The sequence below is a fragment of the Hypanus sabinus genome, chromosome 2 (assembly GCF_030144855.1).
Source record: "Hypanus sabinus isolate sHypSab1 chromosome 2, sHypSab1.hap1, whole genome shotgun sequence".
Taxonomy (NCBI): Eukaryota; Metazoa; Chordata; class Chondrichthyes; order Myliobatiformes; family Dasyatidae; genus Hypanus; species Hypanus sabinus.
The window spans coordinates 134471090-134491662 of record NC_082707.1 but is presented as its reverse complement, the minus strand read 5'-3'; the positions used below and the strand labels follow the sequence as shown (position 1 = coordinate 134491662).

The 20573-nt window shown below is 42.1% G+C and overlaps 1 protein-coding gene across 8 annotated transcripts in view; it reads right to left on the bottom strand.

Moving 5' to 3' along the window:
• gpr176 (G protein-coupled receptor 176) overlaps positions 1–20573 on the bottom strand; it is a 192867-nt gene that overhangs the window by 14720 nt on the left and 157574 nt on the right. For 7 of the 8 annotated variants that reach the window (XM_059955467.1, XM_059955470.1, XM_059955466.1 and 4 more), the window contains one exon: positions 12389–12641. In XM_059955467.1, the coding sequence (XP_059811450.1) occupies positions 12389–12633 (245 nt within the window). In that variant the 5' untranslated portion in view covers positions 12634–12641. Of the gene's footprint in view, positions 1–12388; positions 12642–13397; positions 13507–20573 lie in introns of those variants that run through there. The other variant, XM_059955469.1, reaches the window with a different exon arrangement.

The window sequence follows — 20573 nt, the reverse complement described above, 5'->3', positions numbered from 1 at the left end:
GATTTCAGTGGTGATTCCACGTTGCTGCGTATTCTGATGTTATGAAGCAGGTTTATTTTAAAGTGGAGCTTTATTTTCTTCCTTAAGTCTCAAAGGTTATTGCCGGCAGTTTCGCTACAATACTGCCAGTAAAGTCAGTGGAGATTGAAGATTCGTCAGAGTTCAGACATACTGAAGGATTTGGAAAGTTAATGTCGATGGTGAAACAGATTCGACCTTTGTTTAATCTTCGTATGAGGAAGTAGTAACTTGTGTCCGTGATAATTCCTGCTTTGCCAAAAAAGACCAGTGAGTTGGATACAAAGATTCACCAAAGAAAGGTCAGTGCCTTTTAAGCCATTTATTTCCTTCGATTGTATTAATTTAACACCTTTCAAGAAGTCTCTCCTTTTAACTGACTGTGTAAAACTTTGGACCTTCACATTACTACTTTAAGAACTGTTTTCGCATTACCGCTTTAAGAACTGTTTTCACATTACCACTTTAAGAACTGTTTTCGCATTACCACTTTAAGAACCGTTCGAGCTGCTGCACAGCAGCTGACTTCCGGTTAAGTTAGTCATTTGTTTACTTTCGGGTTTTTTTTAGCAGTGTTTAACAAATGCTTATTTGTTATAAAAAACAAATTATATGTTCATTGTTGCTGATTTGTGACAGGTCCACCATGGTAAGAAGGTGCATGGAATTGCAGGGGAGTGGGGGAAGAGGGTCAACAAGGTCCACATTGACAAACCATCACGCAGGGGCCTCTGAAGGTGCCAATGACGTCTGAACATGACAGTTAATTTTTCCCTGTTGGCACCCCACACAAGCTGCAGTCCAATCATGCTGTGCCAAACAAACTTCAGTGCTACCACTTTCTGTGAGGCCTTCCAGTCCGGATGCAACAGTCCATCTCCAATTTGCGGGCACGATGGGGTGAGGGCGACCAGTTGAGACATCGCAATTGAAGAGAAACCTCAGCTTCCCTGAACTTAATATCAGCCAGCTACAGGCCTGTGACTGCTGTTCAGTAAGCCTGGGCCTCTGGGTCAGTAACTTGGTCGGCTGCCATGCCAGCAGAGTCAAACCCTATGTGCACGGCCTCGAAGGCTGGCCATGAGAGGCAATCATCCATGGCATTATTTTCTCCTTGATAAATCATCTATCATCAGTTGTGAACTTGGAAATGTAGGCCAAGTGGAATTGCTGCCATGCAGACCAAGGATCTGATGTTTTGGCCATTGCATCACGAGGGGTTTGTGGTCAACAAACACTGTGACAAGGGTCAGAAATCACCACATGGGCGGCAACCACCATTGGACCAGTATAGAGGGATGAAGCCCAGAGCTATTTGACCAGCGTACAATGCCAGGTCTTTCCATCAAAGGGTGATGCTAGCAGCACACACACTTGAGCACCCTTGTCACACAGGAAGTGTCACCCTGAAAGGGTGTCCATAATGAACAGTAGATGACCCTGGCAGCCGGAACCCACACTGTTCACAGACCTCTGATGTTCCTATGCACAGGCACAGTCAAAGCTGCAAGGTGATCAGCACTTCCAAAACGAGTGTGGCAAAAACACAGGCCCGGCGTCAACTGTTCCGCAGCTGCGGCTGGACTTACGTTGGGAGCCCTGCTAACCGGGTTTATAGAGGTAGAGAAAGGAGGATGAGTGATGCATCTCTGCCCAACTAACTGTAGACTATCAGCCATTTTAGCAAGCTTCCTATGGTCCTTCAAGGGTGCATAATTGAGGGCTATGTGAACTTGATCAGGCATTTGCTCCATTAAGAGCTCTTTGAAAACAGAACAAGGATGCTGATATCCCAGGAGAGACAGCATGTGGTCCTTTAGCTCCAAAGGCACTCTCCATTGCCAAGGAGAGCAACTGTTTGGCACGCTCAGACTCCGATAGTCCAAAAGACTGTTGAAGGTGATTTTTCAGCGATCATTGTTACATGCTCATAGTTTGAACACAGAACAGTGGGATGATGTAATTGTCTCTTGACCGTGGGGTGATGTGATGTCACGTGATGGCATGTTCCAAACCGTATTTAAACCAAGCTGCGGTTTGTGACGCAGTTCTCATTTTCATTTTTGTGCAATGTTGTTGTTGCCAGTCGGAGGTGTGGAGGCTCCACCGGTTTTGTTTATGGCACGTTTATTTTTCCCTTAGAGTCCAGTATCAGAGAGTGAAGGCATTACCAGAGTTATCCAAGTTCAAAGGATTGGATAAAGTTAATGTCATTCAACGTTTTGGGGAATGATAGACCTTTGTGACTTCATTCAGGAATTGTGGCAAGCACATTTGAGTTAAACCCCTGCAAAGTGGAAAGGTTTTTGCAGTGACCACCCTTCAGTCAAAAGGTCAGTTCCTTTTATTTCTTCGTGATTTCTGCGAACAAGGCATCTTCCGGCTGTGGGATCGGCAGATTCGTCGTTACTTCGAAGGAATCGTTTGTTTTGGGGAAGTCTCTCCTTAATGACTGTATAAATCACATGGACTTTTGAATTTATCACTTTAAGTCTGTGCTTGGATGAGAACTTGTTAAGAACAGTTTCTAACTTTGTTAGATATTGCCGCTAACTGTTAACTTCCAGTTAAGTTAGTCATTTATTTACTTTTCTAAGTTTTGAGCAGAGGTTAATAAACCTCGGGATTTGTTTTAAACCCTGTCTCAGTTTTCATATTCATTGCTGCTGCATTCGTAACATCATGGTCAGCTAGGTGTACAAGCAGACTCACCACCCTCACGGCTGTGGAATAGCTGAGTGACACTACACTACCACATGGTAGAATTGGCAATGATTTCTCACAGAGCAAATTAGGCCTCAGCTTGTACAAGCCAAGTAACAACATTTTTCTCCTCAAACTACAGCAGCTTTAAAGCAACTGGATCAACCTAGAGCAGCAGGGTCACCACTGTAAGGTTTTCACAAATAAAGTGAAGTGAGGCGTTTTATGGTTAATAAAACCCGTAGCATATTTTTTTGAATCCAGAACCTAAACACAAAAGCCTGCTCAAAATCTTTATGTAATAATGTCATCATGTCCAACCCCAACTCAATGTCGGTGGTTGTATTTTATGTAAATTTCTCCCAATTACATTACCCTACACTATCACTGTTTAGCATTGTATCATGTGACAACTTCAGCAGAGCCATCATGTCACAACCATCAAAGCTAGTTACTGATTTCAGAATAAAGATTGTTACCAAAGAGCCCTAGGATTCAAGGGTGACACATATGTCCCATAAAGCCTTAAACGACACAGGGATCGGCTTGAACCAAGTCAGTACTGATAGAGGAATCTTGCACGAGGGCCCAAGAGCATTTACAAACCTGAAGTGGGAATAAATCTCAGAATATTAAAACATCAAAAAGCTCATCCCTTGATTGTGTATGGCATATATACCTGAAACACACATACAAACTTTCAACTAGTCTATATCTGGTATCAAAGGTGAGAGGTTACGACAGTCTCACATGACTGGCTTTTTTTCTATTCTTTAGAGAGCATCAGAGAGAGATCTTCACAATTATGAAGAAGTTAAAGTTAGAAATACATCTGCTTTTGAGGATTCAGTAAGTACAGGTTATAAATTGTAGTTTGTGACTAACAAATCATTCAGAACAAAGAATTCAGGAGAAGTTTCTCAAAAAATTGGAACTTGCTTCTGAAATATATGTATTAAGGAGGCTATCACAGATATCTAAGATAAATCTAGAAAAGAGCACATGGAAGAACAGAATAGGGAATTATATTGAAAGTATTTGATTAAATTAATTGGCAAGAAACTAATATGGGGCACTAATGTTAACATAAAAATGCTGGGCCATGCTATATAATGTGCACATAATTTACTTAATTGTTTTGGATAGTGGATAATTGTTTTGATCTCTTTGCGTGAATTCTGAAGTAAATATGCAGGATTGAGTTTATTATTTTCATAAAGTATGCTTTATTCAGGTACTATAGACTGTTTATCTTGTGTCAATTGCAATAAATTGCTTCAGAAACCTGCCGCATTGCATGAATTAAGTAAATGCCATGGATTCCAGGCTGCGGCACGCAGACAGCACTGAATGCAATCTCACAAAAGCACCTACACTAAGAGGGCATCTCATCTCTCCACTCTAAGTGCTGTTGCTTTATTTCTACCTGAAACATCAACAATTCCTTTCCTCCCGTAGATGCTGCCCGACCCGCTAAACTTCAGCACAATGTTGTTCCCATATTGTGGCACCTGCATTCTCTTGTGTCTCACAGAATATAATGGCTATAATGATCGAACAGTTGTTTAGAAATTTTGATACGGCATTTAATGTCAGTAAGATGAAAGAGCAGACTGTGAACTTCAGGAAGGGTAAGATGAAGGAACACATACCAATCCTCACAGAGGGATCAGAAGTGGAGAGAGTGAGCAATTTCAAGTTCCTGGGTGTCAAGATCTCCTGGTCCCAACATATCGATGTAGTTATAAAGAAGGCAGACAGTGGCTATACTTTATTAGGAGTTTGAAGAGATTTGGCATGTCAACAAATACACTCAAAAGCTTCTATAGATCTTCCGTGGAGAGCATTCTGACAGGCTGCATCACTGTCTGGTATGGAGGGGCTACTGCACAGGACCAAAAGAAGCTGCAGAAGGTTGTAAATCTAGTCAGCTCCATCTTGGGCACTAGCCTATAAAGTACACAGGACATCTTCAGGGAGCGTTGTCTCAGTGTGGTGAACTACATATACCTGTCTGGACACGACCCCCTGCTGACTGCTCCTGTGGCTCCTCCCACAGACCCCAGTATATAGGCGATTGGAGGCACAGCCCCTTCCTCAGTCTCCAGAATGTTGTGTGGTGGTCGCTTGCTGCTTCTGCTTTCTTCCAGCCAATAAAAGCCTACCTTAACTCACGTCTCAGAGTTATTGATGGTGCATCACTCAGAAAGGTAGCATCCATTATTAAGGACCTCCAGCACCGAGGGCATGCTCTTTTCTCACTGTTACCATCAGGAAGGAGATACAGAAGCCTGAAGACACACACTCAGCGATTCAGGAACAGCTTCTTCCCCTCTGCTATCCAATTCCTAAATGGACATTGAAACTTTGGACACTACCTTACTTGTTTTTTAATATACAGTATTTCTGCTTTTGCATGTTTTTTTAAAAAATCTATTCAATATACATAATTGATTTATTGTTTATTTATTATTATTGTTTTATTTTATTTATTTTTTCTCTCTGTAGATTAGGTATTGTATTGAACTGCTGCTGTTAAGTTAACAAACTTCATACGACATGCTGGTGATAATAAACCAGATTCTGATATGCATTGTGTTAAAATTAATGCATTCTGAACACAGAAGTATATCAAATCTATTCTCAGAAATTACTTTTTAGAATAATATCTACTTCAACCAATCTTGATGTGCATTCTGGATCAGACTGGTGCACTTAATCCATACCCGTAGTTCTTCCTTTCAAGTGTTTACAGAATCTAATTTCCTCTGAGGAGTTCTGATTGAGACAACTTCAGCTATCACTAATATAAATAATATTTGTTAGAATGACCCTTAATTTTATGTTTACTTCTAACCTCAACCTTCTATTTCAAGGATTAATATGAAATTCCCAGCTTTCTTTTACCGATTCACTGTGGAAAAAATCTCTCAATTCTAAACACTTACAATTTTTCTTTAACTTTTACTGCTCCAAGATCTTCCAACTAAGTCCTCACAACCTAGTATCATCTCACTAAACCACTTTGAAACTTTGATACAACTGGAATAGTTTATCCAGCAGAGTCCCAAGCTATAAACTCCAGCTACAACCTCAAGACAAATTAATGTTTCTACTGGAATACAATGAACAAGCGCATTTAGTAGCTTTTGCTTGTCACAATTCAAACACTGCAAGGTGTGTACGCAACATGGAGACACTGTGTAAATAACCCACATTCACTGATTGTAAAACAGGTACCATTCCTTTGTAAGATTTCTACTGTTTAGTAGCTAAATGCATAAGAGAGCTCGTATGGAAGTTAAAATAGATTTAACCCGCTCAGGTTTAAAAAAGGATATACTGAGACCAGAGCAGGTTTTGGCAATCACACAGAAAGCAAATTTGGACTGGAAAAAGGGAGGAAAGCCTTTGTATTCTTGCTGCCAGGACGACAAGTGAGGACAAAATTGAACCGTGTGGAGAAGAGAGCCCACCGGGCTTGACGAGAGTTGAGTCTCTAAGCATCCCGAATATAGGAGAGATTCTTGTTATCTGTCCAGACCAAGAATGGATGCTCTACCCCCTCCAGCCAGTGTCGCCATTCCTCCAGGGGCTCCGTGATGGCAGAAGTTCACAGTTTCCAACGTCATAATTCATCTCGACCAGAGTCAACCGATGGGAAAGAAAGGCACAGGGGTGCAGCTGGCTATCCGCAGACGAGCGGTGAGAGACGACAGCTCCAATGCCCACATCGGATGCATCCACCTCGAAAATGAATGGCTGAGATGGGTCTGGGAGTTGCAGCAGCGGGGCAGTGGTGAAACATCGCTTCAGCTCGGAAAATGCTCGGTCGGCATCGTCCATCCAATGGAATCCTGCCGAGGTCTTCTTGGTGAGTGCATTAATTGGAGCCACGATAGAGCCAAAATCCTGGATGAAATGGCGATAAAAGTTTGCAAGCCCCATGAAGCGCCATACCTGTTTGACTGTAGACAGTTTGCAACTGCCTGAACTTTACTAGAATCCATTTGAACACTGGATGGGGTAAGTATATAGCCCAAAAATGGCACCTGGTCTTTATGTACAGGTCACAGCGTACAGGTCATTTTTCAGAAGGCGTCTGGAGTACTCTCTGGACATGCTGGACGTGCTCCTGATGGGACTGGGAATAGATGAGGATGTCATCTAAATACACAAACACAAACTGGTTCAACATGTCCCTGAGCACATTGTTAACCAAGGCCTGGAATACAGCAGGGGCGTTGGCCAGACCAAAAGGCATCACCAGGTATTCATAGTGGCCATTAGAAGAGCTGAAAGCCGTTTTCCACTCATCCCCTTCTCTTATGCGAATCAGATTGTAAGCATTGCGCAGATCAATTTTGGAAAATATGGTTGCTCCCTGGAGATGTTCAAACACAGACGCCAGCAGGGGAAGAGGGTAGCGGTTCTTCCCAGTGATGTTGTTCAGGGGCCGACAATCGATGCAGGGACGGAGCTTGCCATCTTTCTTGTTCACGAAAACGAAGCCCACTCCTGCCGGTGAGGTTGACAGAGGGATAAACCCTATGCTCAGTGCCTCCTTGATGTATTCCTCCATAGCCACTGGTTCAGGATGAGAAAGGGAAAAGAGCCGGCCCCAGGGGAGGACTAGTGCTAGGTAGGAGGTCTATAGCTGGTGTGGGGACAGGGTGGTGGCCTTTCTTTTACTGAAAGCCTCAAGGAGATCTGCATATTCAGCCTGAATCCCAGACAGGTCCACATCCTTAGCTGACGCAGGAGAGGGTTCATGGGACAAAGCTTGAGTTGGACTCAGACAGGGAGACAGGCACGCCAGTACCCACTCTTGGGGTACCTTCAGAGACCAATTAATCCATGAGTTATGTCGGGATAACCAGGGGAGACCAAGTACCAGTGGCAGTTCAGGTGAATTAACCAGATAGAAAGAGATGGTTGCCTTCGAGCACCAGTTGGAGGGGTTGGGTGGAAAGGCGGATCTCGCGGGTCCCCAGATGGTGACCGTCTAGTGGCTTGACGTTGGCCTTTTCTCTTAATTCCTGAGTTGGAACTCCTCATCTTAGAGCAAGAGAGATGTCCATGAGATACCTGGTTGCACCAGAGTCGATAAACAGCTTAAGTTCATGGGTCTGAGACCTCCACAACAGGGAAGCTGCAAGCATTACAGAATTAGGGGAAGCTGACTGAAGAGGGAACTGACCCATCAGCATTCCCCTCCCTGCTGATGGGTATTCTCTTTTACAGGACACTTGCAACATGCCGCCCAGGAGTGTCCTGGATCACCACAGTAGAGGCAGGAACCTGTTCTCCGGCGCAATTCTCATTCCTCCTGAGACAGGTTTATGCACCCCACTTGCATAGGCTCCTCCGTGTCCGTGGGATGGGTGCTGGGTGGTGAGGGAGGGGAAGAGGGTGAGGAAAGATGGTGATCAGCTGGCACATAGGAAATTTGAAACATTCTTTCCCTGCACCACTCAGTTACCTGGTTGTCAACTCAAATAGCCAGATTAATCAGGTCATCCAGACTGTCCTGCTCATCCCATATGGCAATCTCATGCTGGACACCTGCATTCAATCCACGCTGGAAGACAGTGATGAGAGTTCTCTCATTCCAACTGCAAGGGTATGGAATTTAACTGCATAAGCTCTCACCATTCCTCTGCCTTGGTGCAGGTCCAAGAGTTGGTGGGCAGCCTCCTGATCCCATACTGGAAGATCAAAAACCCTCCTTGACTCCAGCACGAAATGTCGAAACAACTGGGCTGCAGGGTGTCCTTGCTCCCGTAAAGCGTTGAATAGGCTGAGTGGAGGTCCATCAAGAAAATTGACCATGTACACCAGTTTTCACATAGCATCACCCAAACGACCAGGCTGGGCTTGGAATATCAGCTCACATTGGGTAATAAACTTCTTGCCGCCATCAGGATCACCAGGATTTTTGTACGGACATGAATGTCTGTGGGGTCCGAATGCAGGAGCCAGCTCTGGTCCGGACGTGGGAGCCAGGTTTGGTCTGGGAACGGGAGCATTAGTAGCAGAGATTGTTGGGCAGCAGAAAAGGTGGACCTGCGAGATGCTGGGAGTGGGACTAAGGCGGCCGAATTGTGTTGGTGAAAACATTAATGGCTGTTAGCTGATGCTGGCTGTTCACAGTAAGTTTGCGGATGGTGGCCGTGAGTGCGGAAATCGCAGACACCCAAGTCTGATTGTCTGCTGTGAGCTGTTGAACAGTTGCAGCTAGGTATGATACCTGTTCCTCCAAGTGAGACTGGGCTTGTCAGCACAAGATTATCTGCCTCACTGCCTCCGTAACTTCACTGAGAACAGATTCTATTGCCTGTAGCTTGTCTCCTACCTGACCAATGAATCTCATGGCCAAGGTCAGCTGCTCTCTCTCTGCTGGGTCCATCTTTGTGTGTTTGAGACCTGCTGCCACCAGGTTTGGATATGGCCCAAGAGCAGAGTGAGAAACACTGAAGCAGGTTGATAGTTCACAAAGCTTTAATGTGAACATTGTTAAAGGGAAAATATAACAATAAATGCTAGGCCGAACAGGGCCATTAACTAAAATTCTCAAACAGGAAAAGAAGCCTACACTGCGGCTGATAAGAACATCTAATTATTAAACGAAATCCGCCAGTCTTCAGAGTTGATGCAAATAACAGCAAAGTGATGCTGTGCTCTGTACAAGTCTTGACAAGCATTACAACAACAAGTATGGAGTTAAATACTATCACGCTTAAATAATTAGCTGACATGTACAAATTCACAAGCACAATTGATATATCTACTGTGCTGCCAAATTACATGGTTGTGACAGTACCCAGGACATTTTCAAGGAGCAGTGTCTCAGAAAGGTAGCGCCCATTATTAAGGGCACCTAGCACCCAGGGCATGCCCTTTTCACATTGTTACCATCAGGTAGGAGGTAAAAAAAGCCTGAAAGCACATGCGCAGCAATTCAGGAACAGCTTCTTCCCCTCTGTCATACAATTCTTAAATGGACGTTGAGCCTGTGAACACTACCTCACTTTTTCATTATATATTATTTATGTTTTTGCACAATTTTGAATCTATTCAATATACATATACTGTAATTTATCTATTTATTTATTTATTTATTTCCTTTCTTCTATATTATGTATTGCATTGAACTGCTGCTGCTACGTTAACAAATTTCATGACACATGCTGGTGATAACAGACCTGATTCTGACTTTTTAAAATTTCTTCCAAACTAATTTCAGAAAGAAGTTAAGATGATCTAACAGTACACGGGTGAACTTCTTCATCTTAAGTCTTCCTATGAGTGTAATTATGTTTTAGTGTATGCATTGCCTTTACAAAGAACCAAACAGCAACAGGTTCAAGATTAATCCACATCAGCTGCTTTTGCAAAAGGGGTGATTTTATTTCAATGAAAATACTAAGTATCAAATACAATAATTGATATTGCACCAACATTAGCTTTAGAGATTGCATGCTTTGGTGTCAGTTTCATCTCATTGATAAGGTTTTCCTCAGAAACGTGATTTTTCAGCCCACTGTGTACAGTCTACAATCCATAAATTTTACTTTGGAGCAAAACTCAAAACTGAGTCACCTAGTACTTGTTTACAAACACTGCGCTATTTGGAAGAAAGTGGAGTTGTTCTGATGGCCTGATTAACAACTCTCTTTTACCATCATTAACCATAAATGGATTGGATTGTTTCCCATTTATCATTTTCTATTCTGTTTGGACTGCTAGGCATACAGTCTCCACTTCCCTGTACTTAACAACAATGACTATGCTTTGAAGGCTACATATAGGACTGTTTACCCCTAACATAGAATTTCAAACAGTGCTTGAACTTCATCATGACAGAGCTTAAGAAACAGAAGTTATATATAAATGATCCATTCCACCACCACAAAATATACAAAGAGAATAGAACCATAAAACACTCATTTAAATCAACAAATATTTTAGGGTGATGTAATTGGCAGAAACATTCATAATTCACAGCTACCAACATTGCGTTGGGGCTCACTTTATGAGACTGGTCTGAAGTGATGATATAATTATGTAAAGTACTTTTACCATACTTTGTTTTCAATGTTTTGGAGTACAATAAATGAGTTGCTATGATTTTTCTGAAACATAAAATGCCTCAGGCAAATTCATTTGCGAAAACCTACAATATCAAATCTATCCAAAGAAGTTTCTTCATTCAAAAATTGATAAATATTTAAATCAAACTGGTAGGTCAGATAATAAAACAAAATTGAAAATTCTTACTAGAGTGCTGGAGCTATTTTATATTCTGCCTATCTATGCTCTCATAAAGAATGACAACAACTAGTTATGGGGTGGTTGTGAGCAAAGTTTATGCAGGATACCCAATGAAGTTGAATCTATAGCACAGAAAAAGGACATGCAGTCCGACTGATTAATATTGCAGCTTCTACATCACCTACCCATAATGAGCTTATGCCATTCTTATGGCACGAAAATTTAAGTTGCTGACATAAAGCATCTACCTAGGATCCTCACATCCCTTATCCCAACCGCACCTCCATCCTCACCATGACCCCATATGTAAAGGTATCTCGCAATCATACATTCAAGAGGGGTTAGGTATTTAATTGAATTCATTCTTCCTTCTCCCAGTGAAATGTTCCCCGTGCCACTGGCTGCAACACAAGCCCAAAGCATGATTGATCCCATATTGCTCAAGAAGGTGCAAGTGGGCCATATTCCTGAACCACTGCAGTCATCTATGGAATTCCCAAGGCAGTTCCGGGATTTAGACCTAGCAACAATGAAGGATTGGTGATAAATTTTCAAGTCAGAATGGACTGCAAATTGGAAGACAAAATACAGCTAGCAGTGTTCTTTGCTGCCTGCAGCCATTGTATTTCGCAGTTTAGGTTTGGAAAGCTTTGCCAGGGCAGGAAACTGCAGCACATTTTGTAGACAGTACATGTGTAATGAATGCAATACCACTCGTTGCTAACAAGGTTCTCAATCAGGGCTCGTTCACATACTCCATGACTGACAAGCAAAAGTTGAGTCCAAGAGAAGAAGCAAAACTGTAGGATTGATGGGAGAAAGGGGTAAAACAAGAAAGGATGGAATTATATTGACTCAACTTAGAATCGGGCATACTATGCTTAATTATTCCTTGTACCTTGTTGGAAGACATCACTCTGGGGTGTGCAGGTTTTGTCATCATTATGAAACAGTAGAACACATTCTTTTACAATGTGAAGAGTATAAGATTGAAAGAGGGAAAAAGCAGGCTGCACTATTATCTTTAGGAGTCGATAGTTTTCATTTATAAACTTTACTAAGTTATGGAAGTGAATTTAATTTAATTCACAATATTGTCTTTCATTATTTACAGTGTTTTTTTTTGAGGTAATTTCATTTTCATTCAATAAAGAACTAGTAGGGGTTTTATTTCCCAACTCTCTACACCACTAGCCCAGTTGGTGGTGGTAATGCACCTTTAAGTTGGAGAGCCAACCACTATTAAAAGTCAGAAGAAGAAGAAGAGACAACAAATAATAAACTGGGCATCGTGACTCTTATCCTGTGAACGAATAAATGAAAGATCCAAAAATCCAAAATCTCCTTTGCTTCAAAAATGTCTACAGCAGACCTGTAATAAGGTGTTACCTACCTGTCTAATGCAATGACTGTAAAGCTGAGGACAGTGACCGAACAGAAGACTTTGTGCAGGAATTTGATAATTTTGCAGAACAGCAGGGTATAAATCCACCAGCAACAGTATGGATTGGCACTCAGAATGATGTCGAAAGGCACACAAACAACACTTGCACAGATTCCAGCGCAGGCCAGGTTTTTGATGAAACGATTTGTGACGGACTTGAATACTGTTGTGTGGCACGTTGACCACAATACCATTAGATTTCCTGCATCAAAATTAAGTAACAGAATGGTGAGAAACATTGAGGAATAAAATGCTGCAAAGACCCTACAATGTTTTATTTAGAAATCACACTCTTTTTAACATTCTGCTTTAAGACCTGGGCATGTAAAGCAAAAATGATTAATTTTACATGTTTCACAAAAATGAAAAACAAACAATTGAATGGATGATAGACAGAAATATAATTTCTTTAAAATTCTATGTATCTGAAACCAATGTTCTCCTCTGCTCTCCTGAAACTACCTGCTAATCCAGTTTCCACATATTCCAATATCATTCAATGTTCTTCAAAACTCTTCCTTTGACGTCAGTGAGTTATATTTCACTACTTGACTATGTACAGAGTTATAATTGCAATTAACCCCCTGAACAGGCTGAGGGAAAATAGTCAGAAATAGATCTTTTTTGTATCTTCAACACCAGGTAGAGACATAACCTGTAACAATCTTCTCTCTTCCCCAGGTTTTAAAAAAAGTTTTGACATGAAATATTAATTCAATTGCTCTTTCCACAGATTCATCCTGCCCTGTTGAGAGAATCCAGCATTTTTTGGTTATTATATCATGTTCCTGATCTAAGTACTACTTGAGTTAAGATGACTGAAGACAAAACCAGAACTTAAAGCTAAATAACATGATTTATATGGGGCTGTAGCTCAAGAAAGGGGTATTTTTATGTCAAGCATTTTAATAAATCTGCTATTCCTCAGTCTGCATATTAACTCTTAAATTATGCTTACAGTGGACAAAGTTCCAGTCTGTCTGAAGTTTTCTTTAGCTGACTCCAATAAATAATCAAGGTTCAAGGAGAAAAGCTGTAAGATATTGGATGACCAAGCCTAAATGAATTTGAACCTTGCAGGTGCTGGTATATGATCTTGTGGAAGCAAAATTAACAAGACAAAATTAGCCAGACTCCAGACTGAGATCTTTTCTATATTCATTTGTTGAATGTTGAATGACCTTGCCCTGCTTGAGAACTGCATTACTGAAAAACCACATGGTTTATGAAGGTATTCCCTCTGTATTATTCAGAATTTTAACTTAATGATAATGACCAGCTATGCATTTCCAAGTCTGAATGGCATGGGACTTCAAAGTAATCTTGCATCTGACAGTGTTTCCACGTGTTTGTTGTTCTTGTTCTGTGAGTTTGAAAGATGGGCATGATATTGAAGAAGCCTTGAGAAATTCCTGCTGTGTATTTTATGCCTGATATGCATTTCAACCATTGTGAAGGAGGGACTTAATGCTTAATGTGGTGTAATGCCTGGTTAAGATTCCTACTGCTGTGATGTAGGTATTTCACTTTAGCAGTTTTCTGTGCCCTGCTGATAGAACGTTTTGGTTTCAGCCAAAGGTAAGAACCCCTGTTCAACTTAGGAATGTTGTGTCAGCCAATCAAGATGGTGGGCTCTGCAGAAGGTTCTAGAGAGAGATTTGTGACTGACACCAGTTGGGTTTGGGGTCTTTTGGCGGGAGCTGCGGAGCAGGACAGAAGGGAAGATGCCGCAGAATGCTGTGGGAAGGAGACCTCCCTTTGCAAGAAGAGCTTTGTGCAGATGAATGGCTCCAGGGAGGAAGGCCAATACTCCTGATAGAGAGCCAGTTTGTTCGAGATGCACTTTGAGGGAAGTTCGGACTGTGGCAGGTGCTTTCACGCAGACTGTGGGTTTGGCACCATGAACAGCCGTTATTCCCAGTTTTGGAAGAGACTAGCTCCAACAGTCATGTGCACATTTAGACTGGTCTAACTGTAATTTTTTTTCTTCTTTCTTTTCTTTCACTTAATAACTCTTTGATAAAACTGAAATTGGTAAATATACTTTTTTATAATTTGACATGGCATACAATCTAATATTTCTTGCTGACTGATAATTGTGTATGGGCAGTATTTACACAGCATTCATTCGAATTGAGGTTTCTTTTATCACGTCATTCCTGCTTGGTTGAACCCCAAATAATACCGACCCTAGACATATATGTTTATGAAAACTGGCCTCCTCACCACTGAGTCACGTGGCTGTTAGCAGAGTTAGCTAATGAGCCGAGTTTATATACAAGCCTGGTGAGGGGGTTACAGTGGATAATTGAATACCAGTCAAAAGAAAAGATTTGTCCTTGATAGCATTGAGTGTCAGTAGAGGGTATTCCATTGCACTTCTTATTTTCAGTTGAAAGGTTTTATGAAGATGACAGGGATATCAGATGCCTAGGAATACCAGTCCCCAAACTGCTGTTGAGCCCAGAGTACTTGTGTGACACGTGCAATTAAATTTCTAATCAGTAGAAGCCCCAGTATATTTACTCATGCAATGTACAGGGACCGAAATTCCATTTAATATCCAGAAGAACTGCTTGGACATGACTAATATTCAGCCTGAAGACTGTTCATGTTTTGCTACCTGTGGGAATGAGTTGATTATTATCAATGAAGTTTTGGACTTTAATACAGTCATCAATGGATATCATCAGTACTGAGCCTAAGGGGGACATCGATTCACATCATACACAACAACTAGTATTGCAATACTGATTAACTCAAAATGCAGACCTTAATCTCATAGTTTGTTTACAAAATCTTAAAGTTGTCAATTTAATTTCTCAATCCATGTACTATGGATTCCACTGACACGGGCCTGAATGACTTCTGTCCAATTGCACTCATCCCCATCATTTCAAAGTACTTTGACAGACAGGTTCTATCACATCTGAAATCCTATCTGCCCACTACTTTGGACTCCCATCAATTTGCCTATCACACCAACAGGTCTACAGAGGACACCATCTCCATGACACTTCACTCTGCCCTGACCCACCTGGACAGCCCCAACTCTTACGTCAGAATGCTGTTCATTGACTTTAGTTCGGCATTCAATACTGTGACCCCCTCCAAGCTGGTCGCCAAATTTCGCCAGCTTGGTATCAGCTCACCCCTCTGCAATTGGACCTTGGACTTTCTGACTAACAGACCCCAATCTGTTAAGTTAGACAATCTCTCCTCCTCCTCCACTCTCACCCTGAACAGCGGCGTACCTCAAGGCTGTGTGCTGAGCCCTATTCTGTACTCCCTTTTCACATATGACTGCGTTCCAGTACATGGTTCTATCTCCATAATGAAGTTCACGGACAACACCACGGTGGTTGGCCTGATCAGAGGAGATGACAAGACGGCCTACAGGGACGAGGTCCAGTATCTGGCCACGTGGTGTGCTGACAACAACCTGGCCGTTAACACCCAGAAGACCAAGGAGATCAGTGTGGACTTCAGGCATGCTAGGAGCCACACCCATGTCCCCATCTACATCAACAGAGCTGTAGTGGAGAACGTATCAAGCTTCAAATTCCTTGGTGTCCACATTTCCAAGGATCTCACCTGGTCCCTGAACAGCGCCTTTATTTCCTGCGGAGCATCAAGAAAGCTCAGCTCTGTCCCAGGATACTGACAGACTTTTACCGCTGTAGCACTGAGAGCAAACTCACCAACTGCATCTCAGTGTGGTATGGCAATTGTCCCGTATCGGACCACAAAGCACTCCAGCAGATGGTGAAAACTGCCCAGCAGATTATCGGCACCAAATTGCCCACCATTGAGAACATTTACCATAAACACTACAGAGGCAGGGTGAAAAGCATTATCAAGAATGCATCTCACCCTAACCTTGGACTTTTTACTCTCCTCCCATCCGGTAGGCACTACAGGAGCCTCCGCTCCCGGACCAGCAGGCACAGGAAGAGCTTCTTCCCTGAGGCTGTGACCTTGCTGAACCTCACATCACAGCGCTAAGCAATATTGCACCCATATTGCACCCATCCACCCCACTCAGTACTTTTATATCTGTGTGCTGTAGCACTTACTTTTTATTTGCAGTTATTTTGTAAATAACACTATTCTTTGCATTTCTGGCTAGAATCTAACTGCATTTCATTGGCTTTGTATCTATACTGGGCACAATGACAATAAAGTAGAATCTAATCTAATCTAATGTTGTAATGCTTTAATAGCTAATGTATTTTCCTTAATCACTGATGGTTTCAACTCTCATTCTATACTCTTTCTAAGCATTCTGAATAAAAGTTATATTTAAGCAGGAATGAAAAGATAGAATCCTCAAAAACAGTCAGCTGTGGAGAATGAAATACTCAACTTTGATCCTGGATTTTCTCACTTGTCCACCCCAGTCAGTTCAAATTGGCAATAACATCACCTCCATGATCTGCATCAGCACAGGTGCACCACAGGGCTGTGTGCTTAGCCCCCTGCTTTATTCACTTTACACTAATGACAGCCCCAACGCTATGTTCAAGTTTGCTGATGACATCACTACCCTGGGCCAAATCAGAGGTGGTGATGAATCAGCATACAGGAGGGAGATTGAAAATCTGGCTGAGTGGTGCCATAACAACCTCTCATTTAATGTCAGCAAGACCAAGGAACTGATTAAAGATTTTAAGAGAGGGAAACCAGAGGTCCATAAGCCAGGCCTCATTGGAGGATCTGAGGTGGAAAGGGTCAGCAACTTTAAATTACTGGGTGTTATTATTTCAGAGGACCTGTCCTGGGCCCAGCACAAAAGTGCAATTGCAAAGAACACACAGCAACATCTCTACTTCCTCAGGAACTTGCAGAGATTCAGCATGACATCTAAAACTTTGACAACCTTCTATAGGTATGTAGTGGAGAGTATATTGGCTGGCTGTATCACAGCCTGGTATAGAAACACCAATGCCTTTGAATGGAAAATCCTGCTAAAAGTAGTGGATTTAGCCTAATACATCACGGGTAAAATCTCACCTCCCAACAACTGAGCACATCTACATGAAACACTGTCATAGAAAAGCAGCATCAATTATCAGACATTTCCACCACCTAAACATGCTCTCTTCTCACTGCAGCCATAAAGTAAAAGGTACAAGAGCCTCAGGACTCGCACCACCAAGCTCCTTCAACCATCAGACTTTTGAATAACTTCACTTGCCCTATTATTGAAATGTTTCCACAACCAATGATCTCACTTTCAAAGACTCTTTATCTCATTATCTCATGTTCTCATAATTTATTGCTATTTATTTATATTTGCATCTGCACAATTTGTTGTCTTCTGCACTCTGGTTGATTTTTCATTGATCCTGTTATAGCTACTGTTCTAAGGGTTTGCTGAATATGCCCACAAGAAATGAAATTCAGAGTTGAATATGGTGACATATATGTATTTGTTAATAAAATTTACTTCAAACTTTGAAGTTTTTCTGCAATTTATAACTACCAGTCTTTAAACAAAATTATGGGCTTGAGATTATCTAATTTCTTTCACATTCCTTTCAATATTAAATGGGATACCAAAATTGAGGGGATGCTTTAATTCTGGATCAATTGTAAGCTTTTAGGCTGCCTGCCAAAACGGTTTTGACAGTATCAATCACCTTAGTACTGATTATATGACAACATCTACATTTCAGGGTTGACAAATGTGTCTATGCCAATCCAAATATACGGAGTAATAATGTAACTGTGGTTATTGGGAAATAACATGTCTAATATATATTAAATAGAATTGCAATTACTATTTTGTTTTAGAGTTAGCCCAGCATGTGGCACAAGGCTGAAAGTCAAAGAGGAGTCCAAAATAATAAATTTCCAACAAGAGGCAAGATAGATATTGTGAATCCTTTCCTTATTTACATTTAGGCATATATTTCATAGGCGGACATAATGTTTCAGAGAAAATAATGGCTGTCTGTAAAATGGATTTATCAATCTATAAAATAAAATTATATTTAATTTCCGAAGAGACACGAGACTGTCGATGCTGGAATCTGGAGAAACAATCGATGCACTGGTTGAGCTCAGCCGTTCATGCAGCACCTGTGGGAAGAGAAGAAATTGTCGCGGTTACAGATCAAAACCCTGCATCGGGATTGAGAGTGGAGAAGCCAGATGGCCAAACTAAATAAAAGAAAGTGGGAAGAAAGGATTCTGTGGTGATCCTTTGGCAGAGGATGGGGTGTGAGATGACGGATGGGTAGTGTCAGGTAAGGGAGGTGAGTAGGGGTGGATTCGGAAGACTGTGAGAGGTGAATGATAGATGGAGGCACAGAGATTAAGGAAAATGGGAATAAACACAAAGGGAGTAAGGTGTGACAAGTGAATCTAAAAACAGGAGACAGGTGCTAAGGAGAGCTAAGGAGGAATGCAAAGCGCTACCAGAGCTGGAGGTGGGAATTGGCAGTGTTACGGGAGAGGTGAATAACAGATGGAACTAGATTGGGTGGGAGGAATGGGGGAGTGTCAAGTGGGTGGATGGAGCCAGGAAGGAAGGGGGAAAAGCTGGGTGAAGATGGACTGGAGAGAGGGTAGAATGGGGGTCATGGTCTACAGCTGGGAGCTCAGGATGACCACTGTGGACTGAGTAAGAGTTCTGTGCAATGTTCACCAAGTCTGCACTTGCTCTTGCCGATGTAGAGGAGACCATGTCAGGAACACTGAATGTAGTAAACAAGGGTGGAGGAGAGTTGTGTGAACCTTTGCCTCACCCAAAAGCTCTGTTTATGTCCCTGGATGGTGGTGAGGAAGAAGGTGTAAAGGCAAGTATCACATCTACTGCAAGGGCAAGGGCAAGTACCAGGGGTGAGGGGGAGATGAAAGGACCACAGAGTTACAGAGGGAGCATATTCTACAGAAGATAGAAAGGGCTGGGAGGAGAAAATGTAGCTGTTGGTGAGATTTTGTGACAGACAGAGGGCATGGGAAAGGATTAAATATAAATGTGGAGGCTCATAGGATGAAAGGTAAGGACCAGGGAATTTAATCTCTGTTCAGTCTGAGAGGAGGCAAGTTGACAGCGTAAGTACTAGTAACAGACAAGCTGCAAGATCAGGCTCCTGTCAACCACAGCAGAGGGGAAGCCATACTTCCTGAAAAAGAAAATGTTCGTGTCCAGGAACATAAACCCTCATTTTGAGAGAAGATGCAGCGGAAAGGAAGGAACTGGGAGAAAGGAATGGCATCCTTCCAAGAGTCAGGGCAGGAAGGGTTGTAGTCTAAGTAGCTGTGAGAGTCAGTGAGTTTACAGTAAATATCAATGGATTGTTTGCCTCATGAGAAAAGGGAAAGAAGTGTCAGAAATGCTCCATGTGATTGAGAGGACAGGGTAGAAGTTGGCAGCAAAAGTGATAAAGTTGATGTGTTCAGCACAGGGCCAGGAGGCAGTATCAATGCAGTCATCAAATAAACAGAGAATATTTGAAACAGGGACTGTCCATGGAGCCAACAATAAGACAAGCACAGCCAGAGCCCCTGTGGGTGTCCATGGCTATGATTTTTAGAAAGTGATAGAAGTCAAAAGAGAAGTTGATTAAGGTAAGAACAAGTTCAGCCAGGTAGATGAGAATAGTGGTGGAGGAAAAGTGCTTAAATATTTATTGTAGATAGAAACAAAGGGCTTTAAGATCTTCCTGATGAGGGATAGAGGTGTATAAAGAAGAGGCAGTGGGGCCGGGCAATCGATGTTGTCCAAACTGTGAAAGGAATGTGAGGGGATCAAGTTGTAGGTAGGAAGGGACTGGACCAGGAGAGACAGGATGGATTCAAGGTATGAGGAGGGTCAATGAAGGCAGAAACAATGGGTATACCAAGACCATTCTGCTTGGGGAGCTTGGATAACAGACTGAAGTGGGAAGTGCAGAGATGAGGCACTATCAGGTTAGAGGCTGTGAAGGAAAGATCTCTGGGCATAATCAAGTTTATGATGTGAGGGAGATGATGGCTTGATGTATCAGTGGGGTCAACCTCCTGGGATTGGTAAGAGAAAGTATTTTGGAGAGATGTGATTTGGCCTCTGCAAGGTAGTCCGTCCGTCTATAACAACACTGCTTTGATGGCTGGGTTGTGATTGGTGCAAAGTGAATGGAGGGCT